Source organism: Mauremys mutica, chromosome 26 (genome assembly GCF_020497125.1).
Source record: "Mauremys mutica isolate MM-2020 ecotype Southern chromosome 26, ASM2049712v1, whole genome shotgun sequence".
NCBI classification, from domain to species: Eukaryota; Metazoa; Chordata; order Testudines; family Geoemydidae; genus Mauremys; species Mauremys mutica.
Window position 1 is genome coordinate 15,728,074 of NC_059097.1, and position 26,903 is coordinate 15,754,976.

The following is a 26,903-nucleotide window of genomic DNA, read 5'->3' on the forward strand; positions in this document are numbered from 1 at the left end:
GACACTTGCTCCTCCCTCCCCTCCCTGGCCCGTCCCAGGCCCCGTTGCCAGCAGAGAGGGGCCCCCCCAGCCCAGCCCAGAGGTGTCCCTGTCTCAGGGCCCCCCCAGCCTCTGCCCAGCTCAGGAGTCACTGGGGGGAACCATTTCCCACCCGCACAAGGACAAATCCCGGCAGGTGGAAATGGGGGAAACCCCCCAAACCTGAGACCTGAACTGGCCACTGGCGAAGGGGGGAGAAAATGGGGCACAATCGGGGGGGGGGGGACAGGGAACTTCTCAGGGGTGGGGGGAGGGGGGGTCACCCTGGGGGCTGCTCGTGGCTCTCTAGGGAGAAAGGGGGCAGGACGGGGGGGCGGGGGGTCCCCACGGGGGGGGCAGCGGTAAATCCGAGGGGATCTCAGCGCCCCCCTTTCTCTCCCCGCCCCTCCTCGGGGGGGGGTCACCTGCCCCCCCCGGCCCCGCCCGCCCCGCGCAGGGACCCCAGTGGGGCCGGGTCCCCCCCCCGGACACTGGGGCAGAGTCACCGCCCGGCCCCGGGGCTCGCTCCGGTACCTGGAGGCGGCAGCTCGCCCCCTCTCCCCGCGCGCCGCGATCTGCGCATGCCCAGAGCTCCAACGGCACCAACCGTCTCCGGCCCCGGCCCCGGGAGAGGCTCCAACGGCCCCGGCGCGCGTCTGCAGCCCGGCCCCGCCTCCCCGCCCGACGTCACTTCCGCTCCCGGGAGAGTCCGGAACTACATCTCCCAGCCTGCCCCGGGGCCGCTTCCGCCCTCTCCGGGCCTGGCACGGGCGGGTCCCGGGGTCAACCTGACCCTCCCCCTCCCCCCACACAGACCCTCATCCCCTCCCCCGGCACAGACCCCCCCCCGGCGCCTTCCCGCTTCTCAGGCGAACTCTCATGTCCCCGCGTCCCGCCCCCGCCCCCCCCCCCCCGATCTGACCCGCCCCCGCCTGGGGCTGGAGCCGTGGAGCCGGAGACCCCCATCGTCTCTGGGTAACACGTGACCCCTGGGGCAGGGGGTGTTTCTGTCCCTCATCCCGGCTCCTTCCGTGAAGGCCCCGCGGCGGCCGCCCTGGTTGTGAATGTGTCTGTCCCGGGCAGTAACTCACAGGACTCCCCCCCCCCCCCCCCACAGCCCCAGTCCCGGGGGGGCCTCAGCCGGAAGAGGCGACGAGGCCGCAACATTTAAAGGCCCTGGGGCAGCAGCTGTGGCTGGGAGTCCCGGGGCCCCTCAATCACCCAGGCGGCTCCCAGCTGCAGAGGTGGCTGGGAGCCCCCGGGGCGAACTAAAGGGCCCGAGGCTCCAGCCACGGTGGAGCTCAAGGCCTTTAAATCCCAGCCCCAGCCCGGCCGCCGGAGCTGTGGGCCCGGGCCGGGGCCGGGATTTAAAGGGCCCAAGGGCCGCGGCAGGGAGGGGGTGATCAGGGGACAAGAAGTGTGTGTGGGGGGGGGGTTGGATGGGTCGGGGGTTTTCAAGGGGGCAGTCAGGGGGTGGAAAGTGGGAGGGGGCGTTTAGGGGTTGGGGAGGCCCAGCCTTCCCTACCCGGCCCTCTATACGCTTTCGGAACCTCAGGCCACAACGTTTGCCCGTCCCTGGTCTAGAACATCCGTGGGCAGGGAACGAGCCCGGGGGTGGGGGGGGGAATCGTGCTGGGAAATGATTTCCTGGTCTGACGTGTCCCTGTTGCCCGAACAGGCTGCAGCGTTGGAGCCGTGTTTTCCGCCAGCTCATTCCATCCTTCCAGGCACCCGGGAAGGGAAGTGGCTGCAGTGGAGCCGGGGGAGGTAGGGATTACCGGGGAGTTGCTGGTGGGTTCCTGTGGACGGGAGAAGGGCCGTAAATACAAAGGAGGGGGGCATTTCTGAACCTCTTAGCCGCAGGCTGCTGTGAGAGATGAAGGGGAACCCACCCGTGAGGCCCAGGGAAGATCCCCCTTTCCCTCCCATCCACCTGCTGGCAATGGGGAGGGTGTTGGGATTCCCACCAGGGTGCTGTCCCTGAGCCCTGCTGGGGGCTCCATCCCCTGTATCAGCCTCTGGCAAGTAGGGGAGAGATGAATGTGAGGCCCCTGCCCCCCTCCCGCTCTCTGCTGGGAGGGGTGAGGGTCTCTCTCTTTCTCCCCTCACCCTGATGCCTCCCGGCTGCTCTGATGGGGTGGGGTGGGGTGGGACTATGCCGACAGCTGCCTCCCACAGCTTCCATGTGATTGGCCCTCTCCCCTGTGACCGGTGGGGTTGTCACTGGGCAGCAGGTGCAGAGTGGGGGGCTCTTGCTCTTTCAGGGGCCGGTGACCTTCGAGGAGGTGGCTGTGTATTTCACCAGGGGAGAGGGGGCTCTGCTGGACCCCGCTCAGAGAGCCCTCTACAGGGATGTCATGCAGGAGAACTACGAGAACGTGACCTCGCTGGGTAAGGATTCCCGTCCCCTCGGTTCTTAGAAGGGGAAATGAAGCATTAAGGTTCACGACATCTCACAATATTAGAGCGGCGACCGTGTTAGTCTGCAGCTGTAAAAAGCAACAGAGTCCTGTGGTACCTTATAGACGAACAGACGTATTGGAGCATGAGCTTTCGTGGGTGCGTGTACGGCACCAGCCTGCTGACAGTTCTTGGGGCAAGAACACACCCTCGTGCACCTTTGACACAACCTGCACCACTCAGCACTGAAATGAGGAATACCTGCTCCTTCCAGTTTCACCTCACAGTCCCAGCTCCACCCAGCTGCTCCAACAATTCCCTCCACCGGGCATTTAAAGCTACAGCTGACACGGTGCACAGAGCTGGAGTGTGTGCCGATAAATGCTGGTATTCAAATCCCTACGACACAAACAATGGCACGTTCTCTTCCTCCTATTGATTATTAACCAATACGTTTTAAGGTCAGGAGATCCTATTAGGTCACCTGGTCTGATCTCTTCTATGATACAGGTCATACCGTTTCATCTAGTTACCATTGTAGTGAGCTGAGTACTTTGTGTTTGGATGAAAACATCTTCCAGAAGGGCATCCAGTCCTGCTTGGAAGACTTCAGGAGATGGAAAATTTGCTAATTCCCTGGGTAGTTGGTTAACCTTTGCACCACCTTTACTGATCTATTCCGCGTGACATTTGCCAGCTCCAGGGTTAGGGGGTAGGGGCAGAATTAAGGTTGCATTGCAGGGGTGGCGTGTTAGTCATTTCCTGGTTTTCAGAGGTTTTTACTTTCACCCCTATACACATGCTGGAAGGGCATGAGGCCGCACTGGGCAACCTTAATTCTGCTTTAATGTAGTTTACGGGTGTTTAATTTCCTTGATTTCTTTTTAATGGACTTTTTTTGCTACTGTAACCGTGTCTACATTAGAGCTTTTGCCAGCAAGCTATGTCAGGTAGGGATGTGATTATTTTTTTTTCACACCAATAGCCAATGGAGCAATGCTCTCAAAACTCTGAATTAGCTACCAGTCCAATATCTACATGTAAATTTGAGAGCACTTGAAAAATCATGTTCTTAAGACAAATGCTGGTATGAAGGCAAGACTTGGAAGAGAAACTCCTGCAGAATGTAAGAAAAATCCACAACGCATGTCGGGAAGTTGTCAGTGGTAGGGCTCAGACTCAAATCCATGACATGGCTCAGATTTTGTGGCCACGGCACGTTCTCGGGAGCCAGCCCATTACTGTGACAGCAGATGGCTGAAGGCCCTCTAGCTTTAAAAGATCTTCATCTGCTGCACATGTGAAAGTCACTCTCTTTGACTCATCATTGTATGATGGTGTAGGGAGGAGGGTTTGAGGGTTATGAGGGGAACCCCTCGGGAAAGGAGGAGTCTATACGGGAAGGATGGGGTTCACCCAAATCAAAATGGAACCAGACTTCTGGCATGTAAAATTAAAGAGTTCATAAAGGGGATACTAAACTACAGGCTGGGGGAACGGCAATCGGTGTGAAGGAACACATGGGTCAGACAGAGCCATCCCTTAGGGGACGATCGCTGAGTGGGGATTCTGTATATCCCAGTAAAGAGTAGAGGATAAAAGTTCATAAAATAGTGGTAGTAGCAGAAGAGAAACTGTGAAATAAAAAAAGAGTCCTATTCAATTACATCACATGCAGGCAGACAACTAAATATTGACAAATGTGATAGGTTGCTGTATACAAACGCAAGAAGGTTTGGGGGTATACCTAAATGCACTCCCCTTCCCCACTCCTAGCCCTACAGGGCCGCCCAGAGGATTCCGGGGGCCTGGGGTCTTTGGCGGCGGGGGGCCCTTCCATTCCGGGACCCGCCGCCGAAGTGCCCCGAAGACCCGCGGTGGGGGCCCCCCCGCCGCCGAATTACCGCCGAAGCGGGATCCGCCGCCGAAGTGCAGCCCGGTCTTCGGCGGTAATTCGGCGGAGGGGGGCTCCCGCCACGGGTCTTCGGGGCACTTCGGCAGCGGGTCCCGGAACAGAAGGGCCCCCCCGCCACCGAATTTCCTCCGAAGACCGAGCTGAACTCAGCGGCGGGTCCCGCTCCGTCTTCGGCGGTAATTCGCCAGCGGGGGGTCCTTCCGCCCCGGAGCGGAAGGACCCCCGCCGGTGAAGACCGGGAGCGAAGAAGCTCCTGCGCCCGGCCCCGCAAGAGTTTTCTGGGGCCCCCCGGAGCGAGTGAAGGACCCGCTCCAGGGGCCCCGAAAAACTCTGGTTGAGGCCCCTGTGGGGCTCGGGGCCTGGGGCAAATTGCCCCTCTTGCCCCCCCCTCTGGGCGGCCCTGCAGCCCTATGCATGCTGCCTTGGGAATATCACTACTGTAGTGTCAGCTTTTAAGAGAGCTTCACATGCAGAGCCGTAACTAGGGATTTTTGGCACACAAGGCAAGGAACAGAGGCAGCATGTCCGGCTCTTCCCTATTGGAGGGAAGGATCCACCAACGAATTTCTGCAAAAGAGCCGTATGCGCCGCCCCTCTCCATTGAAGACGACCAGCGGCACTTCGGCAACGAGTACCACAGTCCCTCTCAGAGGGAAGGACTTGCTGCCGAATTGCCGCTGAAGGAGAGACTTTCTGAGCCCCTCACTTTCCGTGCCCGAGGCAAGTGCCTCACTCGCCTTGCCCTCGTTACGGCAATGTTCACATGTACCCCTTCTAGTATTACCGTAAGTTAAAACAAGCTACAGTACATTGGGACATTAATGCTCTATTACAGTGTTTGCAGTAGCATATTAAAAGCTATAACACTGAACAGACGAGTTAGGGCCGGCTTTAGGAAGTTTGGGGCCCACCCAATTCAAACATTTTCGGCGGGGCCCCAGCAGGGATGACTTTAAAAAAAAGGTGGGAAAAAAAAGCCTTTCCTTTCTTAGCAACCGGTTCCCTATAAAAAGTTCTGATTTAAGGGATGTGCCAGAATATGTATTTCTGGTACCAATAGGGTTACTATATTTCCAGATTTAAAAATTCCTCCCGGACAGCAATTTAAGAACCAAAAAGTCTGACATGTCTGGGAAAATATGGCTGTATGTTAACACTACCTATAGTTCTTTTTTAAAAAGATGGGACTGAACTAGAAATGACTCCGCTTCACACGTGTGGGTCCCCGCCACTCCCTGGGAGTGTGCTAGGGTGACCAGATGTCCCGATTTTATAGAGACAGTCCCAATCTTGGGGGCTTTTTCTTATATAGGATCCTATTAACCTCCACCCCATCCTGATTTTTCACACTTGCTGTCTGGTCACCCTCGGGTGTGCACATGGGTACCAGCTGCTCTCTTCTCCCATCATTGAAGCAGGTGTGCAGGGTTACTGCCCAGGGAATTGCAGGGCACCAGTGGACATGGGGCTGGCTGCAGGCAGGGCAAGGGGTGCAGCAATGGCTGGAGACAGGGGTGTGTGGGGTGGAGTGGGGTGGGCTGGCTGGCTTCAAGCAGGGCCATAGGGGTGTGTGGCATAGATTGGCAGTGCTGAAGACAGAGGAGTGCAGGAATGGCTGGCTTCAGGCAGGGGGGGTGCAGCAGGGGCTGGCTGGAGACAGGGCAGGGGGTGCAGGTACAGGGGGTACAGACCACCCGGTATGGTACGTGCTCCCTCCTCCTCCCTCCCCCACCTGGGGCTCCCCTGCTTCCACAGCCCTGGCCATGTACACAGCTGCCGGAGCCCTGGGGGAGCGGCGGGGCTCCAGGGGCTATTTAAAGGGCTGGGGCGATAGAAGCAACGGGAGCCACAGACTTTTTAAGTAGCCCACAGATCCCCACAGCCCTACCCCAGGGCTCCAGCAGTGTGGCTGTGGTGGCAATTTAAAGGGCCCCCAGGCCCTTTAAATTGTCCCCTGGAGAAGCCGGGCCACCCCGGTACAGTGCACCGACTCTTGCCAATACACCGAACCGGGGCTTGGGCGCGGGACCCTCTTAGGGGCAGGGCCCGATTCAGGGGAATTGGTTGAATTAGCCTAAAGCCGGCCCTGCCAGTATATCCAGGACATTAGTAGCACACTTTTCCCCCACCAATACCTAGTAGTTGCACTGTCATCTCCCATAGCTACTTACGCTGCAGCTTTATTGTTAAACCTAAATTGGGAAGAAAGACGACTGATTCAGAACTTCTTTAATGGTTACTTTATCGCTAAAGGGTGTAGTGGGGTGTAGACTTGGAGAGAGGAAGGTTTCTATGATGTAGGCAAGATCAAGTATTTTATCCAAAACCAGAATACGAATGGCGCTGGTCTTCTTGGTGTCTGACCTTGAGCTATTGTCAAAAGTTTGAGGGTGACTCGTCTCCTTCCTCATATTTTGGTTGAGGATTCCATTGATAAAGGGATTGGCCTCAAATACCTGGTTGTAGGACTCTGCCACGGTGTAGTTTTCATCTTGGGTTGCCCGGTCCTAATTATAGTAAAGCATGCACTTTAGTCTTTGTAATTATCTGTTATAACAATGTGGAACTAGCTGTTTTAGGGGATGTCTCGATTTCATTCCTGTAGTAACATAACTGGTGATAGGAAAGCAGGGAGAGAGAGAGGTGTGTGCTCTGCAGGGCTGCTGGCCACGGGGCCAATGGGTGTGGGTGGGCTGGGTAGGATCGCGGGAGTCACGTCTCAGGGATCTGCCCCACTCCCCAGCACTGCTCCAGCTCTGAGCTGTCTCCACTGCCTGGGACCTGTGGGGCCCCACCTGCCTCCCTGGGGGAAGAGCCACCTGGGACCGGTGCAGAGGCTGGGCCAGTCTCAGCCACTCACAGGGAACAGTCGGGGAGAGGGGAGGCTCAGCTGGGTCCTGACAGAGCCTGGCCCGGGTAGGCTCTGCTCCTGCTCTAGCCTGGCTGCTTCCACCACTCCCAAGAGGCCAGAGTTATCCTGCCCCAGGACCAGTTCTGGCTGCGCTGCCATCTCAGCCTCGCAGCCACAGTCACCTCCCATCAGGGCCGGCTACTGTGGCTGGGGGCTAGGGTGTGGGAGAGTAGGTCTCTAGGGGGTCTGGGTAGGTGCTGGGCACTGGGGGGGTGGGGAGATCTATGTGTTGGGGGGCTGTCAGTGGGGGAGATCTGTGTGTGTGTGGGCGCTGGGAAGTGTGGGGGGTCTGTGCGGGGCACCGTGCAGTTGTGGTGGTGGGGGGCACTGCACAGTGAGGGGATCTGTAGGGGGGCTCTGGGTGGGAAGGTGTGGGGCACTGTGCAGTTGTGGGAGGGCTGTGGGGGGTCTTCAGCTGGGGGGCACTGGTCAGTGAGAGGATCTGTGGGGGGGTTCTGAGTGGGTGGGGGAGTGATCTGGGAGTGCACTGGGCAGGGGCGTTTGTGGGGGTCTCTGGATGGTGCAGCACTGGGCATAGGGAGAAAGACGGGTGCAGGGCAGGGAGTTTGCGGGGGTCTCTGGGTGGTGCGGCACTGGGCGTAGGGAGCCGGAGGGGTGCAGGGCAGGGGGTTTGTGGTGGTCTCTGGGTGGTGCAGCGCTGGGCATAGGGAGATGGAGGGGGTGCCAGGCAGGGGGTTTGTGGGGTCTCTGTGTGGTGTGGCACTGGGCGTAGGGAGTCAGAGGGGTGCTGGGCAGGGGGTTTGTGGGGGTCTCTGGGTGGTGCGGCACTGGGCGTAGGGAGTCGGAGGGGTGCTGGGCAGGGGGTTTGTGGGGGTCTCTGGGTGGTGCGGCACTGGGCGTAGGGAGCCAGAGGGGTGCTGGGCAGGGGGTTTGTGGGGGTCTCTGGGGGGTGCGGCACTGGGCGTAGGAAGCTGGAGGGGTGCTGGACAGGGGGTTTGTGGGGGTCTCTGGGTGGTGCGGCACTGGGCGTAGGGAGTCGGAGGGGTGCTGGGCAGGGGGTTTCTGGGGGTCTCTGGGTGGTGCGGCACTGGGCGTAGGGAGACAGAGGGGTGCTGGGCAGGGGGTTTGTGGGGGTCTCTGGGGGGTGCGGCACTGGGCGTAGGACGAGGGAGGGGTGCTGGACAGGGGGTTTGTGGGGGTCTCTGGGTGGTGCGGCACTGGGCGTAGGGAGACGGAGGGGTGCTGGGCAGGGGGTTTCTGGGGGTCTCTGGGTGGTGCGGCACTGGGCATAGGGAGTCGGAGGGGCGCCGGGCAGGGGGTTTGTGGGGTCTCTGGGTGGTGCGGCACTGGGCGTAGGGAGCCGGAGGGGTGCAGGGCAGGGGGTTGGTGGGGGTCTCTGGGTGGAGTGGCACTGGGCATAGGGAGTCGGAGGGGTGCTGGGCAGGGGGTTTGTGGGGGTCTCTGGGTGGTGCGGCACTGGGCGTAGGGAGCCGGAGAGGTGCCGGGCAGGGGGTTGGTGGGGGTCTCTGGGTGGTGCGGCGCTGGGCGTAGGGAGTCAGAGGGGTACAGGGCAGGGGGTTTGTGGGGGTCTCTGGGTGGTGTGGCGCTGGGCATAGGTAGTCGGAGGGGTGCTGGGCAGGGGGTTTGTGGGGGTCTCTGGGGGGTGCGGCACTGGGCATAGAGAGTCGGAGGGGTGCTGGGCAGGGCGTTTGTGGGGGTCTCTGGGTGGTGTGGTGCTGGGCATAGGGAGTCAGAGGGGTGCTGGGCAGGGGGTTTGTGGGGGTCTCAGGGTGGTGCAGCACTGGGCGTAGGGAGTCGGAGGGGTGCTGGGCAGGGGGTTGGTGGGGGTCTCTGGGTGCTGTGGCACTGGGCGTAGGGAGCCAGAGGGGTGCTGGGCAGGGGGTAGCATGGTGCAGCGTGGGCCCACCCCCCAGGGGAAGAAGCACAATGGCAGTGCAGGGCTGGGCTGGACAGTGTGGGTCTGGCAGCTCCTGGTTTGTAAACAGTGCCCTTGTACTGGGCTGGGTGGAGTGGGGCTGTCCCTGCCGTGCCATGACTCATATCCCGTTGCCCCCAGCCAGCCCCTCGCTCTGAGGACTCTGCCCCCCTGCCTCATGTCCCCATTTCCCCCATGGGGACCCACAAATATGTTTAGCACCGGGCCCACAACAGGTTAATCCGGCCCTGTTTGGGGTGCAGGCTCTGGGAGGGAGTTGGGGGTGCAGGAGGGTTGCAGGCTATGTAGAGTTTGAGTGACGGGTGCAGGCTCTGACCTGGGGCAGGGGATTGGGGTACAGGGGGGTACAGACATGTGGGCTCTGGGAGGGAGTTAGCAGCTCAGCACGTTGTAGAAGAGAAAGGAGCTGCAGGGATTTCATAGAGACATAGAAAATGACAGCAGACACTTTTCCACAGTCACAATGTGAGAGGCAGAGTGGGAGGGAGGGAGGGAGGGGGCGTCTGTACGGTATTTCCCCGCATTCAGGCTCCCGGCTGGAGCAGTAACAGCCCCGCAGCACTTGTACAGGATCGAGAGGAGCCGCGGTGTCTGGGCTTTGACAGTCTGGGAGCTGGGCTGCCGGTGCCTTTAAGCCCCAGCCCCAGGAACCCGCCCCCTGCTCCGGGGCTGACACGCGGCAGAACTGAAAACAGCCTCTGCCCCCCCCCAGCCCCGACACCCCCAGATCTGCGAGCCCAGCAGTGGGCTCGTCCCGAGGGGCCCCTGTCCCCCCCACCCCCTCCCTAAACGGGGGTTTTGTCCCCGCACAGGGTCTGGCAGCGGCTCCCCCCCCGGGCTTAAACCCGGCTCCCACCCCCCACCCCCGATTTTTCCCCTTCAGCCTCTCTCCTGCCGCTGCCTACAGCAGCTTGACCCCCTCTGGCCAGTCAATTTCTGCCCCCCGCTCAGACCCTGGCAGCCCCCCCGCTGCGATTTGCCCCCTTGAGCCTTTTAAACGCCCCCAAAGAGCAGGCAGCAAATCGTGGGTAGCAGTGAGGGCAGAGAGAGGGCAGTGGCGACAGCGGAGGTTACTGGGCATGCTCAGTTCGGCCGCGCATGCTCAGTGCAGCCAAAGTAGCGAATCGGGAGCGGTTCATGTTTCTGTCGTTACACCGGCCGTTAGGGCCGTTGGAGCGCGGCGCGCGGGGGGGGGGGGAGCCGGGGGAGGAGTCACGTGACGGGTCCGGCCGTTAGCGCCGTTGGAGCGCAGCGCGCGGGGGGGGGGAGCCGGAGGAGGAGTCACCTGACGGGTCCGGCCGTTAGGGCCGTTGGAGCGCAGCGCGCGGGGGGGGGGAGCCGGAGGAGGAGTCACGTGACAGGTCCGGTCGTTAGGGCCGTTGGAGCGCGGCGCGCGGGGGGGGGAGCCGGAGGAGGAATCACGTGACGGGTCCGGCCGTTAGGGCCATTGGAGCGCGGCGCGCGGGGGGGGGGAGCCGGGGGAGGAGTCACGTGACAGGTCCGGTCGTTAGGGCCGTTGGAGCGCGGCGCGCGGGGGGGGGAGCCGGAGGAGGAATCACGTGACGGGTCCGGCCGTTAGGGCCGTTGGAGCGCGGCGCGCGGGGGGGGGAGCCGGAGGAGGAATCACGTGACGGGTCCGGCCGCTAGGGCCGTTGGAGCGCGGCGCGCGGGGGGGGGAGCCGGGGGAGGGGTCACGTGACGGGTCCGGCCGTTAGGGCCGTTGGAGGGCGGCGCGCGGGGGGGGGAGCCGGAGGAGGAATCACGTGACGGGTCCGGCCGCTAGGGCCGTTGGAGCGCACCGCACGCGGGGGGGGCTGTGAGGCGGCGCTGCCCCCTCCGTTGGGGGCGGGGTTCTCCACAGCCCCACCCCTTATTCCCCCTCCCTCCCCCCACTCCGGGCCCCTCCTGCTGCTCCCGGCCCCGCCCCGGCCGCTGGCAGCGCGGGGCTCCCCCCCCCGGGAAGGGCGCGAACCGGGCCCCGCCCCTCCCCCCCTGCTGGAGCGTGTCCGCCCCACGCGGGACCTGCCCCTCCCCCTCCCGCGGGGCCTGCGCTGCGGGCAGGGCCCCTCATTAGCCCCGCCCTGCCCGGGGGGAGGGGCAGCCCTGGGCCTGAGCTGGCGGGGACCGAGCTCAGAGACCCCAGCCCGGAGGGGAGACGGGACCGGGGGGGTCGGGACACAGGACTGGAGAGAAGGGTGGAGAAGGGGGCAGATGGTACCGGGGGGGGGGGGAGATGAGATGGGACCGGGGGGAGGAGGGGAGACGGGACCGGGGAGGGGGAAGGGAGAAGGGGGGAGACCGGGCGGGGACATGAGGAGGACTGGGGGGGCGGGGTGTGGAGATGGGGGAGGGGGGAAGGGAGGAGATGGGACCCGGAGGGGTGGAGATGGGGGGGGACACAGGACTGGAGGGAAGGGAGAAGGGGGGAGACAGGACGGGGGGGAGATGAGATGGGACCAGGGGGAGGAGGGGAGACGGGACTGGGGGTGCGGAAGGCGGGAGACGCTATGAGGAGGACATGAGGAGGACGGGGGCATTTTAATAAATTGTGGAGGTCCCGGGGTGTTTGGGGGAGATGAGGAGGATGTTCCCTTTTGAGTTAAAAACTAAGAATCCAGGACTAGCCAATTCTTTGAGAAATCTGGTGTTTAGACCTTGTATTTTAAGCAGGTGGGATCTGAGTTCCTGAGATGGTTTTTGTTGGCAGGAAGCAACATGGTTTGGTCTGTGATTGTACCACAGGGGGGAGAGGGTTGTTTGTACAGGAAGAGAGAAGACTGAAGGTCTCCGATGAGGATGGGATTTGAGCCCACGCGTGCAGAGCACAATGGATGAGCAGCATCACTGTAACCACTCGGCCACCTCATCGGAGCTGTCAGGGAAGGGACGGGAGGAGAAATCCAAGGCCAGCAGAGGTAGGGCCAATAAGGAGTTTTTAAATACTAAGCGGAAGCAGGGTCTGGGTGAGCTCCCCCCTCACATCTAGTGAGGAGCTGGGGGAAGACGTCAGGAACAGACCGTGTTTGCGCAGACCCCCCTGCTCCGCCCAGCTCCGCAGCAGGGTGGGGCGGCTGTGCCAAACGGAGCAGTTTTGGCTGGTGCTGGGTTACAAATCACACGTGTGCAATGAAATGTTGTTCTCCTGCCTGGACGAGTCAAGGGCGAGAGAACAGGCCTGGCCCGTCCTGCTGGGGGAGGGGGGAGGGAGACCTTTTACTGAGCTGCGTAGAAGTGATGGGGGGGCCCCAGGCAAGGAGGTTCTGAGGGAGCCCGGCCCAGGCAGGCCCCTCCGCTCCCGCGCTGATCCCCCACCGACCCCAGCGGTGACGCTGGCTCAGCCCAGGCAAGGCAAATCGCCCCCGCCCAGCAGGCTGGTGAGTGTGGCTGGGGGCAGCAGGGTGGGGGGAGTGGGTCTCGGGGTGGTGCTGGGCAGTGGGGGTCTGTGGGGCTCTCCTGGGCCCCAGGGGGAATGAGAAGAGCCCAGGTCCCCCCCCCCTGCAGCGTTATTTGCTTCCCTGCAGAAAGTGAAGGAGAAACAGGGGTGTGTGATGGGGCGAGGGGTGGGGGCCACATCGGGTGCAAGGTCACATGCCAGGTCCCCCCTCCCCCCATGTCTGTGAGCCCAGAGTTGCTGTGCAGCCCGGCTGGAAAAAGGAGGTGCTGCTCCGCTCCCTGGACTCTGCAGCTGGCCACGAGCTCCTGGGTCCCAGTGCTGGTTGAGCTCCCTTCTGTGTGCTGGGAGCCAGCCTTCATTTTGTACAACAGCGAGTTGTGGGGCAGGGCTGGGGTGACCAGATCATGTCCCCATTTTATAGGACAGGCCTGGTTTTGGGGACTTTTTCTTATCTAGGCTCCTGTTACCCCCCACCCCCGTCCCGATTTTTCACACTTGCTGTCTGGTCACCCTAGGCAGGGGGGGCAGGGGGAAAGAGGCAATGGGGAGAGAAGGGGGTGGGATGGGGAGGAGATGGAGCAGTGGGGAAGAGGCAGGGGATGGGGTAGAGAAGAGGATGGGGAACCAGGACCAGGGGGAAAGAGGCAATGGGGAGAGAAGGGGGTGGGATGGGGAGGAGATGGAGCAGTGGGGAAGAGGCAGGGGATGGGGGAGAGAAGAGGATGGGGAGGCAGGGGCAGGGAAAAGAGGCAATGGGGAGAGAAGGGGGTGGGATGGGGAGGAGATGGAGCAGTGGGGAAGAGGCAGGGGATGGGGGAGAGAAGAGGATGGGGAGGCAGGGGAAGGGGAAAGAGGCAATGGGGAGAGAAGGGGGTGGGAAGGGGGAGGAGATGGAGCAGTGGGGAAGGGGTAGGGGATGGGGAGAGAAGAGGATGGGGAAGCAGGGGCAGGGGGAAGGAGGCAATGGGGAGAGAAGGGGGTGGGATGGGGAGGAGATGGAGCAGTGGGGAAGGGGCAGGGGATGGGGAGAGAAAAGGATGGGGAGGCAGGGGCAGGGGGAAAGAGGCAATGGGGAGAGAAGGGGGTGGCATGGGGGAGGAGATGGGGCAGTGGGGAAGGGGCAGGGGATGGGGTAGAGAAGAGGATGGGGAAGCAGGGGCAGGGGGAAAGAGGCAATGGGGAGAGAAGGGGGTGGGATGGGGAGGAGATGGAGCAGTGGGGAAGGGGCAGGGGATGGGGGACAGAAGAGGATGGGGAGGCAGGGGCAGGGGGAAAGAGGCAATGGGGAGAGAAGGGGGTGGGATGGGGAGGAGATGGAGCAGTGGGGAAGGGGCAGAGGATGGGGAGAGAAGAGGATGGGGAGGCAGGGGCAGGGGAAAGAGGCAATGGGGAAGAGATGGAGCAGTGGGGAAGGGGCAGGGGATGGGGAGAGAAGAGGAAGGGGAGGCAGGGGCAGGGGGAAGGAGGCAATGGGGAGATAAGGGGGTGGGATGGGGAGGATATGGAGCAGTGGGGAAGGGGCAGGGGATGGGGGAGAGAAGAGGATGGGGAGGCAGGGGCAGGGGGAAAGAGGCAATGGGGAGAGACGGGGGTGGGATGGGGAGGAGATGGAGCAGTGGGGAAGGGGCAGGGGATGGGGAGGGAAGAGGATGGGGAAGCAGGGGCAGGGGAAAGAGGCAATCGGGAGAGAAGGGGGTGGGATGGGGAGGAGATGGAGCAGTGGGGAAGGGGCACGGGATGGGGAGAGAAGAGGATGGGGAAGCAGGGGCAGGGGGAAGGAGGCAATGGGGAGAGAAGGGGGTGGGATGGGGGAGGAGATGGAGCAGTGGGGAAGGGGCAGGGGATGGGGGAGAGAAGAGGATGGGGAGGCAGGGGCAGGGGGAAAGAGGCAATGGGGAAAGAAGGGGGTGGGATGGGGAGGAGATGGAGCAGTGGGGAAGGGGCAGGGGATGGGGAGAGAAGAGGATGGGGAGGCAGGGGCAGGGGAAGGAGGCAATGGGGAGAGAAGGGGGTGGGATGGGGAGGAGATGGAGCAGTGGGGAAGAGGCAGGGGATGGGGAGAGAAGAGGATGGGGAAGCAGGTGCAGGGGAAAGAGGCAATGGGGAGAGAAAGGGGTGGCTTGGGGAGGAGATGGAGCAGTGGGAAGGGGCAGGGGATGGGGGAGAGAAGAGGATGGGGAAGCAGGGGCAGGGGAAGGAGCCAATGGGGAGAGAAGGGGGTGGGATGGGGAGGAGATGGAGCAGTGGGGAAGGGGCAGGGGATGGGGAGAGAAGAGGATGGGGAGGCAGGGGCGGGGGGAAGGAGGCAGTGGGGAGAGAAGGGGGTGGGGTGGGGGAGGAGATGGAGCAGTGGGGAAGGGGCAGGGGATGGGGGAGAGAAGAGGATGGGGAGGCAGGGGCAGGGGAAGGAGGCAATGGGGAGAGAAGGGGGTGGGATGGGGAGGAGATGGAGCAGTGGGGAAGGGGCAGGGGATGGGGAGAGAAGAGGATGGGGAGGCAGGGGCAGGGGGATAGAGGCAATGGGGAGAGAAGGGGGTGGGATGGGGAGGAGATGGGGCAGTGGGGAAGGGGCAGGGGATGGGGAGAGAAGAGGATGGGGAGGCAGGGGCAGGGGAAAGAGGCAATGGGGAGAGAAGGGGGTGGGATGGGGAGGAGATGGGGCAGTGGGGAAGGGGCAGGGGATGGGGAGAGAAGAGGATGGGGAGGCAGGGGCAGGGGAAAGAGGCAATGGGGAGAGAAGGGGGTGGGATGGGGAGGAGATGGAGCAGTGGGGAAGGGGCAGGGGATGGGGAGAGAAGAGGATGGGGAAGCAGGGGCAGGGGAAGGAGGCAATGGGGAGAGAAGGGGGTGGGATGGGGAGGAGATGGAGCGGTGGGGCGGGGCCGGGGAGGGGGAGAGAAGAGGGTGGGGAGGCAGGGGCAGGGGGAAGGAGGCAATGGGGAAGGAAGGGGGTGGGATGGGGAGGAGATGGAGCAGTGGGGAAGGGGAAGGGGATGTGGAGAGAAGAGGATGGGGAGGCAGGGGCAGGGGGAAGGAGGCAATGGGGAGAGAAGGGGGTGGGATGGGGAGGAGATGGAGCAGTGGGGAAGGGGCAGGGGATGGGGGAGAGAAGAGGATGGGGAGGCAGGGGCAGGGGGAAAGAGGCAATGGGGAGAGAAGGGGGAGGGATGGGGAGGAGATGGGGTGTGGGGAAGGGGCAGGGGATGGGGGAGAGAAGAGGATGGGGAGGCAGGGGCAGGGGGAAGGAGGCAATGGGGAGAGAAGGGGGTGGGATGGGGAGGAGATGGAGCAGTGGGGAAGGGGCAGGGGATGGGGAGAGAAGAGGATGGGGAAGCAGGGGCAGGGGAAGGAGGCAATGGGGAGAGAAGGGGGTGGGATGGGGAGGAGATGGAGCAGTGGGGAAGGGGCAGGGGATGGGGGAGAGAAGAGGATGGGGAGGCAGGGGCAGGGGGAAAGAGGCAATGGGGAGAGAAGGGGGTGGGCTGGGGAGGAGATGGAGCAGTGGGGAAGAGGCAGGGGATGGGGAGAGAAGAGGATGGGGAGGCAGGGGCAGGGGGAAAGAGGCAATGGGGAGAGAACGGGTGGGATGGGGAGGAGATGGAGCAGTGGGGAAGGGGCAGGGGATGGGGAGAGAAGAGGATGGGGAAGCAGGGGCGGGGGAAGGAGGCAATGGGGAGAGAAGGGGGGGGGATGGGGGAGGAGATGGAGCAGTGGGGAAGGGGCAGGGGATGGGGGAGAGAAGAGGATGGGGAGGCAGGGGCAGGGGGACTAGGCAATGGGGAGAGAAGGGGGTGGGATGGGGAGGAGATGGAGCAGTGGGAAGGGGCAGGGGATGGGGGAGAGAAGAGGATGGGGAAGCAGGGGCAGGGGGAAAGAGGCAATGGGGAGAGAAGGGGGTGGGATGGGGGAGGAGATGGAGCAGTGGGGAAGGGCGGGAGATGGGGGAGAGAAGAGGATGGGGAGGCAGGGGCAGGGGGAAAGAGGGAATGGGGAGAGAAGGGGGTGGGATGGGGGAGGAGATGGAGCAGTTGGGGACGGGGCGGGGGAGGGGGGAGAGAAGAGGATGGGGAGGCAGGGGCAGGGGGAAGAGGCAATGGGGAGAGAAGGGGGTGGGATGGGGAGGAGATGGAGCAGTGGGAAGGGGCAGGGTATGGGGAGAGAAGAGGATGGGGAGGCAGGGGCAGGGGGAAAGAGGCAATGGGGAAGGAAGGGGGTGGGATGGGGAGGAGATGGAGCAGTGGGTAAGGGGCCGGGGATGGGGTAGAGAAGAGGATGGGGAGGCAGGGGCAGGGGAAGGAGGCAGTGGGGAGAGAAGGGGGTGGGATGGGGAGGAGATGGAGCAGTGGGGAAGGGGCAGGGGATGGGGAGGGAAGAGGATGGGGAAGCAGGGGCAGGGGGAAAGAGGCAATGGGGAGAGAAGGGGGTGGGATGGGGGAGGAGATGGGGGAGTGGGGAAGGGGCAGGGGATGGGGAAGAGAAGAGGATGGGGAGGCAGGGGCAGGGGAAGGAGGCAATGGGGAGAGAAGGGGGTGGGATGGGGAGGAGATGGAGCAGTGGGGTAGAGGCAGGGGATGGGGAGGGAAGAGGATGGGGAAGCAGGGGCAGGGGGAAAGAGGCAATGGGGAGAGAAGTGGGTGGGATGGGGAGGAGATGGAGCAGTGGGGAAGGGGCAGGGGATGGGGAGAGAAGAGGATGGGGAGGCAGGGGCAGGGGAAAGAGGCAGTGGGGAGAGAAGGGGTGGGATGGGGAGGAGATGGAGCAGTGGGGAAGGGGCAGGGGATGGGGAGAGAAGAGGATGGGGAAGCAGGGGCAGGGGAAAGAGGCAATGGGGAGAGAAGGGGGTGGTGGGATGGGAGGAGATGGAGCAGTGGGGAAGAGGCAGGGGATGGGGAGAGAAGAGGATGGGGAAGCAGGGGCAGGGGGAAAGAGGCAATGGGGAGAGAAGGGGGTGGGATGGGGAGGAGATGGAGCAGTGGGGAAGGGGCAGGGGATGGGGAGAGAAGAGTATGTGGAAGCAGGGGCAGGGGGAAAGAGGCAATGGGGAGAGAAGGGGGTAGGATGGGGAGGAGATGGAGCAGTGGGGAAGAGGCAGGGGATGGGGAGAGAAGAGGATGGGGAGGCAGGGGCAGGGGAAAGAGGCAATGGGGAGAGAAGGGGGTAGGATGGGGAGGAGATGGAGCAGTGGGGAAGAGGCAGGGGATGGGGGAGAGAAGAGGATGGGGAAGCAGGGGCAGGGGGAAAGAGGCAATGGGGAAAGAAGGGGGTAGGATGGGATGGAGATGGAGCACTGGGGAAGGGGCAGGGGATGGGGGAGAGAAGAGGATGGGGAGGCAGGGGCAGGGGAAAGAGGCAATGGGGAGAGAAGGGGGTGGGATGGGGAGGAGATGGGGTGGTGAGGAAGGGGCATGGGATGGGGAAGAGAGCCGGGGGGGTTGAATGTGTCATAGGGGTTAAGGGGGAGCCTGTCGGGGTCCAGGGGTGTGGAGAGGGGTTGGGGCAGGCAGGGAGTAGGGGGAGTTGGATGGGTCAGGAGTTCTGGGGGTCCTGGCGGGGAGCGGTTGGATAGGTGTGGGAGTCCCAGGAGTCTGTTTGGGAGCGGGGGTCTGGATAAGGGTTGGTGCAGTCAGGGGACAAATATGGGGTAGGATCCTAGGGGGGCAGTTAGGGTGGGGGGTCTCCGGAGGGGGCAGTCAGGGGACAAGGAGCAGGGAGGCTTAGATGGGGTGGGGTCCTGGGGGCCAGTTAGGGGCAGGGTCCCAGGAGGGGGCAGTCAGGGGACAAGGAGCAGGGAGGCTTAGATGGGGTGGGGTCCTGGGGGCCAGTTAGGGGCAGGGTCCCAGGAGGGGGCAGTCAGGGGACGAGGAGCAGGGGGTTGGGGATTCTGAGGGGGGCAGTCAGGGAGTGGGAAGTGGGAGGGAGTGGATTGGGCGGGGCTCCCTGGTTGCACACCCTAATGAAATGTGCTGTTCACGCCTATCTGAACCATGGTAAGCAGGGGAGTGGTGTGGAGGGTCCCCGGGGACACAGAGGAGCTGAAGTCCCTCAGAGTTAGGGGAACTAGGCAATGCGCAGTGACAGGGTTCACCCCCTGCACAGATGGGGCTGAGGGAATCAGCATCGACTGGGGGCTGAGGGCTGGGATGGGGCTGCATGGGCAGTAGAACGGGAGGCAGGTTGGGACCGAGGAACCCGGGGAACATTTCAATCCTTAACAACACAAAACAGAGAAATGCTCCCGAATCTCTCCCAGGGAATTACCATTTCTGTGCAGAAAGCTAAAGGTTGTAACAGAAAGGAGTGAAACCAAATGGCCACACGATGGCGCCAGCAGCCTAGGAACGAAAAGCCCCAGGATTTGTGTGTGCGCCTGGGCTCTGGAAAGGGATTTGGTTCCACTCACTGCATTGCTGTGGCTGGGAACATCCCAGGGATGAGCCAGGTCAGTGACCATGACACCGGGTGTGAGGAGGCTTTAATCTGATTCCAACAGAATAATGTTTTCACACCTGAGTTACTAGCGGCAGCTTCCCAAGGGCAGTTCCAGCTGGTTCCTCCCAGAGACGGGTGGGCGGGGAACAGGGAATCTCTCTGGCTCCCACGGTCAGTTCTCCAGGCTTTCTCCCTCCCTCCCCCACACTATCACAGGCCCCCACTAGTAATGAACTAATGGATATAAACTGGCCATCAACAAGCTTAACCTTGAAATTAGGTGAAGGTTTCTAACCACCAGAGGAGTGAAGTTCTGGAACAGCCTCCCAAGGGGAGCAGTGGGGCAAAACCCCAAACTGGCTTCAAGACTGAGCTTGATACGTTGATGGACGGGGTGGTAGGATGGGACTGCCTGTAACGGCATGGGGCCGATCTGTGACTGCTAGCAGCAAATATCTCCAGCGGCCGGAGATGGGACAATAGATGGGGAGGGCTCGGAGTTACTGCAGAGAATTCTTTCCCAGGTGTCTGCCTGGTGCACCTTGTCCGCATGCTCAGGGTCTAGCTGATCACCCTATTTGGGGTTGGGAAGGAGTTTTCCCCAAGGGGAGATTAGCAGCGACCCTGGGGGGGTTCACTGTCCTCTGCAGCATGGGGCAGGGGTCACTTGCAGGTTTAAACCAGTGTAAATGGTGGATTCTCTGTAACTTGACAGCTTTAATCCATGATTTTGGGATGTCAGTAACTCAAGCAGAGGTTAGGGGTCTATTACAGGAGTGGGTGGGTGGGGTCCTTTGGCCTGCAAGGTGCAGGAGATCGGACCAGATGATCACGATGATCCCTTCTGCCCTTAAAGGCTCTGAGTCCAAAATGGAGAGGTAGGTAAAGGAAACATTTAAAAAAATAAACCAAACATTGTAATGCCAGGATGACTCCAGCAGCTCACTGTATAGTCCCGCCCCTTTCTTCCTCCACTGGCTGTTGAATGACCTGCTGGGATGTGGGACATTCATTCTCCCGTTCCACTGATACAACGGGACTGAAATTAAACCAATTCCCGGCCAAGAAAAGGGCACATCCCGGCATTGGCTGGGAATCGAACCCGGGTCAACTGCTTGGAAGGCAGCTCTGCTCACCACTATACCACCAGTGCATCTGGTAGGAGGGTTTCTCCCGGGTGCCACTTATGCCAAAGGACTCACCCCCACAGAGCTCAGCAGCTGGCCAGACAGGCTGGAGGCAGCCTGTGAGCAGAGACAAGTTCCCAAAGTAACTGATAGACGGGGACATGCAGGGCTGGCTCCAGGCACCAGCGAAGGAAGCAGCTGCTTGGGGCGGCCAACGGAAAGGGGCGGCAGGTCCGGGTCTTCGGTGGCGGGTCTCTCAGTCCCTCTCTTCTCCTCTGAGCTGTTGCCAGAGAGGGACCGAAGGACCCGCCCCCGAATTAGCGCCAAAGAATGAAGCGGCACATTTTAGCTGCCGCCGAAGTGCTGCCAATCGGCTTTATTTTTTTCCCCCAGTTCACTGCTTGGGGCGCCAAAAAAGCTGGAGCCGGCCCTGGGAACACGGGCTCTACATCCCAGCCTGCGGTAGCTCCAACCCCATCTCTGCCCCCGGAGAAGGGAAATGAAAATCGCTGACCAAAATGACAAATTTCACCCTGTTGTCAGATGCCACTGGTGTGGTGCTCTGCTCTTGTTAGCTGTTGATAAAAGTGGTCTGCCTATATGGAAGGCTGGACCTGGCCCATGACAATATTCCTATGCTAATAGCCATGTGCTGTACGCCCCAGAATATTTGTGAAGGGAACAGTGAGATCTTCACTCAGGGCTGGACGGCTGAGGCTGAGCACCTGGAGGCTGAATTTGAACATCCAGAGACCAGAGGGGCAGAGTGTGGGGCCAGAAGGCTCAGGGATGGCTCGAGGCAGCAATTTGAAGCTAAAAGCCACTAATATTTGTGGCTATGCCCAGGAGCGCAGTGCTTGGAATGCTAGGAGGGGATTGTGATTGGTGCAGATGATGCACTATAAGGGTTTAAGAGAATTGCGTGTTTCTTTGCAAAGCTGTGTTTGCTTTCAACCCAAAACTATGATTTTATTAAAAGCAACCACCGGAGGAGAGAAAAAGAAACACCACATCAGCACTGTGGGGGTGGGGGAAGGGAGGGTCCCGGGATGGTTAAAGATTTGTGTATGTCTAGGTATCATATGCAGCTTAGACTCTGGAGTGCAGTGCAGCAGGTGCTGTACTTCAGCCGGAATAAACTACAGCGGGACGGGTGTCGAGTGCCCTGGGCACTGGGCGTTGGCAGGGCTGGACTGTGATGGGGCAGGAGTGGAATGCAGCGGGTACAGACTGGATCCAGGAGGTTGATAAGCGTGTGCTGGCGGTGGCTGGGGGGGGAATGGGAAAGTTTTGCGACAGCGGCTGCAGGGGAGGGCGGTCGCGGAGCTGCTTGGTTTGCAGTGCTAGTAGCGCCTGCAGCATGCCCGCTTGGCACTCCATCAAGTTTAAAAGCCGCTCCATGGCTTCGTTCCAGCGCACCGAGTTCTCCTTTCGGTCCCTCTTCTCGCTGTCCGACCACTCCTTCAGTTCTTGTTTTTCAGCCGCAGAGTGCGTCATGACCTCATGCAGAAAGTTCTCTTGAGTTCTTTAGGGCCGCTTGCTAATTCTGCGCAGCCGTTCAGCCAGTGATAACCCAGAGGGAGGCTGGGATCCCAAGATCATCTCCGTGCAGCCAAAATGCAGCATTTTACGGAAGCAGTATTGTTTGCAGCACACAGACCACTAATGCAGTGATTTAAAGACAGCCACTATTCACATACCCATCACTAACTGGCTAAACCCAGGCAAGCACACATGAGCCACAAGCCCCCCAGAATGGTAACAGCGGGGGCAGGGGAAACCACTGTTCCAGGACCCTACTGTACACTGGGCATGTGGCTCTTGGGGAGAAACAGCACCCTAGGGGGGGCCTTATCATCATTCCTCTGCCCACATTTCCCACAGGCTGTGTTCATTATGGAAGATCTCGCTGCTGAGAGCGAGCAGGGACTCAAGGGCGGGTTTCTCCAAGACTGCAGCTTCCCCCCTGGCCGTTATGTGGGTCGCCTGTGTGCAGTAATGGTCCCCACCGCCCCTCCCGCGACAGCAGAGTAGTGCAGGAAAGTTGCCCTTAATGGGGCAAGAAACACAGCAGCTCTGCCAAGGAACCTGCGGCAGCGGATTGCCCTGTATCTCCACAAGAGTTTCATGGACATCTCTGGCGCAGATTGCCCTGAAGCGAGGGAGTCAGTCATCACCCCGTTCCGCCGCCCAGACTGGGCATGTGGTGGTACGCCATGTGCAGCCCTAGAGGATGTCAGGCACAGGTAGTTTTTTGCCTCAGGGTACCCCACCTGGAGCTGATGACACGGGTGGCAAGTTTGTAAAAATTTTGGTGGTGCCCAGAACCTGCCCCCCCAAACTCTGCCCCACCTGCCTAAGGCTCTGGGAGGGGGCTCGGCGGGGGAGGTCTGGGGTGCAGATCCTGGGCTGGGGTTAGGGTGCAGGAGAGGTGCAGGAGAGGTGCAGGCTTTGGGATGGAGTTTGGGTGCTGGGTGCAGGCTCTGGGCTGGGGCAGGGTGTGTGTGTGTGTGACGAAGTGGGACTGTTCACACTGGGGGCTGGGTACAGATCCTAAGTATCTAGCAGCAAAAGGCCATGCAGCCAAATGCCTGAAGCTCTGTCTCCTAGCAACGGATGGCCGGGCCCCTCCCTGCAAAGGTGCTGGCTAAAGGTGTTGGAGACAAAGGGGTCAGGTGACCTCCTGGCCCGGGAAAGAAGCTGAGCAGAGAGGAGGGCCCGGAGGGGGTTGGGCAGACTGGAGTTGGCTGGGGAAAAGAGGGGAAGCAGGGAGAGAGGGCTCTGATCCCCGATGGGGGTATGGGGCCCCAAGATGGACCTAACAGGGGGGATCCGGTTATCTGTGCCTGCAAGACCTGTGTTGGACTGTGTTCCTGTCGTCTAAATAAACCTTCTGCTTTACTGCCTGGCTGAGAGTCCCGGTGAATCGGCAGGGAGCCCGGGGGTGCAGGGCCTGACTCCCCTATACTCCGTGACAGTGTGCAGGAGGGGGTGAAGGGTGCAGGCTTTGGGACAGAGTTTGGGGTTGGGAAGGGGTGTATGGGAAGCGGGAGCGAGTTTGGGGATAGGAGGGAGTGCAGGGTGAGGGCTGTGGATGAGGGGTTCATGATGCGGGGGGCTCAGGGCTAGGGCAGAGGGTTGGGGTGTGGGGTGAGGGCTGTGGATGAGGGGTTCATGATGCAGGGGGCTCAGGGCTAGGGCAGAGGGTTGGGCTCTGGGGTGAGGGCTGTGGGGCTGGGGATGAGGGGTTCAGGCTGTGGGGGGGCTCAAGGCTGGAGCAGAGGATTAGGGTGTGGGGGGGATGAGGGCTCTGGCTGGGGGACGAGGGGTTCATGATGCAGGAGGGGGCTCAGGGCTAGGGCAGAGGTTTGGGGTGAGGGCTGTGGGGCTGAGGATGAGGGGTTCATGAAGTGGGGGGGCTCAGGGCTGGGGCTGAGGACTAGGGTGCGGGGGGATGAGGGCTCTGGCTGGGGATGAGGATTAGGGTGCGGGGGGATGAGGGCTCTGGCAGGGGCTGAGGATTAGGGTGCGGGGGGATGAGGGGATCATGATGTGGGGGCGCTCAGGGCTGGGGATGAGGTTTAGGGTGCGAGGGGATGAGGGCTCTGGCCGGGGCTGAGGATTAGGGTGCAGGGGGATGAGGGCTCTGGCCGGGGCTGAGGATCAGGGTGCGGGGGGGATGAGGGCTCTGGCTGGGGCTGAGGATTAGGGTGCAGGGGGATGAGGGCTCTGGCCGGGGCTGAGGATCAGGGTGCGGGGGGATGAGGGCTCTGGCTGGGGCTGAGGATTAGGGTGCGGGGGGATGAGGGCTCTGGCTGGGGCTGAGGATTAGGGTGCGGGAGAATGAGGGCTCTGGCCGGGGCTGAGGATTAGGGTGCGGGGGGATGAGGGCTCTGGCTGGGGCTGAGGCTAAGGGTGCAGGGAGATGAGGGATTCATGCTGCGGGGGCGCTCAGGGCGGGGCTGAAGATTAGGGTGCAGGGGGATGAGGGGTTCATGATGTGGGGGCGCTCAGGGCGGGGCTGAGGATCAGGGTGTGGGGGGGGATGAGGGCTCTGGCTGGGGCTGAGGATTAGGGTGCAGGGGGATGAGGGCTCTGGCTGGGGCTGAGGATTAGGGTGCAGGGGGATGAGGGCTCTGGCTGGGGCTGAGGATTAGGGTGCGGGGGGATGAGGGCTCTGGCTGGGGCTGAGGATTAGGGTGCAGGGGGATGAGGGGTTCATGCTGCGGGGGGCCTCAGGGCTGAGGCTTAGGGTGCAGGGGGATGAGGGGTTCATGGTGCAGGGGGATGAGGGGTTCATGATCTGGGGGCGCTCAGGGCTGGGGATGAGGATTAGGGTGCGGGGGGCTGAGGGCTCTGTCAGGGGCTGAGGATTAGGGCGCGGGGGGCTGTGTGGAGTCTCTGATGTCTGATAAGGTTTGAACACAGACTAAAGCTTTTCCCGCACTCAGCGCACGTGTAGGGCGTCTCTCCTGTGTGGCGTCTCTGATGTGTGATAAGGTCTGAACGGTGACTAAAGCTCTTCCCACACTCAGAGCATGTGTAGGGCATCTCCCCTGTGTGGATTCTCTGATGTTTGATAAGGTTTGAACGCTGACTAAAGCTTTTCCCGCACTCAGAGCATCCATAAGGTTTCTCACCCCTGTGGATTCTCCAATGTGCGCTCAGGGCAGAGCTCTGCTTAAAGCTTTTTCCGCACTCAGAGCATCCATAAGGTTTCTCACCCGTGTGGATTCTCCAATGTGCGCTCAGGGCAGAGCAGTGCTTAAAGTTTTTCCCGCACTCAGAGCATGTGTAGGGCGTCTCCCCTGTGTGGATTCTCTGATGTTTGATAAGGTTTGAACGAAGACTAAAGCTTTTCCCGCACTCAGAGCATCCATAAGGTTTCTCACCCGTGTGGATTCTCCAATGTGCGCTCAGGGCAGAGCTCTGCTTAAAGCTTTTTCCACACTCAGAGCATCCATAAGGTTTCTCACCCGTGTGGATTCTCCAATGTGCGCTCAGGGCAGAGCAGTGCTTAAAGCTTTTCCCGCACTCAGAGCACATGTAGGGCTTCACTCCTGTGTGGATTCTCTGATGTGAGATAAGGTTTGAACGCCGACTGAAGCTTTTCCCGCACTCAGAGCATCCATAAGGTTTCTCACCCGTGTGGATTCCCTGATGTCTGCTCAGGGCAGAGCTGTGCTTAAAGCTTTTCCCGCACTCAGAGCACGTGTAGGACGTCTCTCCTGTGTGGATTCTCTGATGTCCGATAAGGTCTGAACGCCGACTAAAGCTTTTCCCGCACTCAGCGCATCCATAAGGTTTCTCACCCGTGTGGATTCTCTGATGTGAGATAAGGTGTGAACAGTGACTAAAGCTTTTCCCGCACTCAGCGCATCCATAAGGTTTCTCACCCGTGTGGATTCTCCTATGTGTGCTCAGGGTAGAGCAGTGATTAAAGCTTTTCCCGCACTCAGCGCATCCATAAGGTTTCTCACCCGTGTGGATTCTCCTATGTGCGCTCAGGGCAGAGCTGTGCTTAAAGCTTTTCCCGCACTCAGAGCATGTGTAGGGCGTCTCTCCTGTGTGGGTTCTACGATGTATGATAAGGTTTGAACGCTGACTGAAGCTTTTCCCGCACTCAGAGCATCCATAAGGTTTCTCACCCGTGTGGATTCCCTGATGTCTGCTCAGGGCAGAGCTCTGCTTAAAGCTTTTTCCGCACTCAGAGCATCCATAAGGTTTCTCACCCGTGTGGATTCTCCTATGTGCGCTCAGGGCAGAGCTGTCCTTAAAGCTTTTCCCGCACTCAGAGCATCCATAAGGTTTCTCACCTGTGTGGATTCTCCTATGTGCGCTCAGGGCAGAGCTGTCCTTAAAGCTTTTCCCGCACTCAGCGCATCCATAAGGTTTCTCACCCGTGTGGATTCTCCCATGTGCGCTCAGGTCAGAGCTGCGCTTAAAGCTTCTCCCACACTCAGAGCATGTGTAGGGCATCTCTCCTGTGTGGATTCTACGATGTGTGATAAGGTTTGAACGCCGACTGAAGCTTTTCCCGCACTCAGAGCACGTGTAGGGCGTCTCTCCTGTGTGGATTCTACGATGTATGATAAGGTGTGAGCTCCAAGGGAAGCTTTTCCCGCACTCATGGCACGTGTAGCGTCTCCCTTCCAAGTGGATTCTGTCGCGGGTTATTAGCTCTGAGTGGCTACTGAAGTTTTCCTCTGGCATCTGCTGCGTCTCACAGGCTTTTGCTTTTTCTGGGAGTGCACAACGCCCGGAAACATTCCCTTTGGATCTTCCTGATAACGTTCCATGTGGTTCTACTTGCTGAGCATCTTCCTGTTGGAGTTTCTCCTTCTCATTCTCACTCACCATCCCATCACCTGATGGGAGACAGAGCGAATCCAGGCATAGGTCACTCCCTGTGCCGGAAAGAAAGGAAATCTCAGAGAGAGGAATGTAAAAAGGGATGAAAAAACCAAAATGTATGGCAGCATGAGCTTTCGTGGGTGAATACCCACTTCTTCAGATGCAAGAAGTGGGTATTCACCCACGAAAGCTCATGCTGCAAAACGTCTGTTAGTCTATAAGGTGCCACAGGATTCTTTGCTGCTTTTACAGATCCAGACTAACACAGCTACCCCTCTGATACTTGACAAAATGTATGGGAGAGATCAAACCTCTCAGGAGCTGATTTTCCCCAAACCCTTCCCCAGAGGAGAGAGGAAGGGATGAGTTTTGGTCTGCATCTCACCAGAACACTCAAGGGAAAGCGAGACCGGGGAGGGACCTGCTGCAAGTTGTCA

The 26,903-nt window shown here is 60.8% G+C and overlaps 1 protein-coding gene and 1 long non-coding RNA gene across 2 annotated transcripts in view; one reads left to right on the forward strand and one right to left on the reverse strand.

Annotated features, from left to right (window-relative positions):
* The window catches only part of LOC123356631, an 871,996-nt gene that overhangs the window by 844,877 nt on the left and 216 nt on the right, over positions 1-26,903 (reverse strand). Inside the window, 1 exon segment of the mRNA XM_044999988.1 lies at positions 24,627-26,519. Within this exon segment, the coding sequence (XP_044855923.1) occupies positions 24,627-26,472 (1,846 nt within the window). The 5' untranslated portion in view covers positions 26,473-26,519.
* Positions 875-2,328, forward strand: LOC123356705. Its single transcript, XR_006575414.1, has 3 exons — positions 875-993; positions 1,697-1,785; positions 2,283-2,328. It is a non-coding gene; the product is annotated as an uncharacterized LOC123356705 (long non-coding RNA).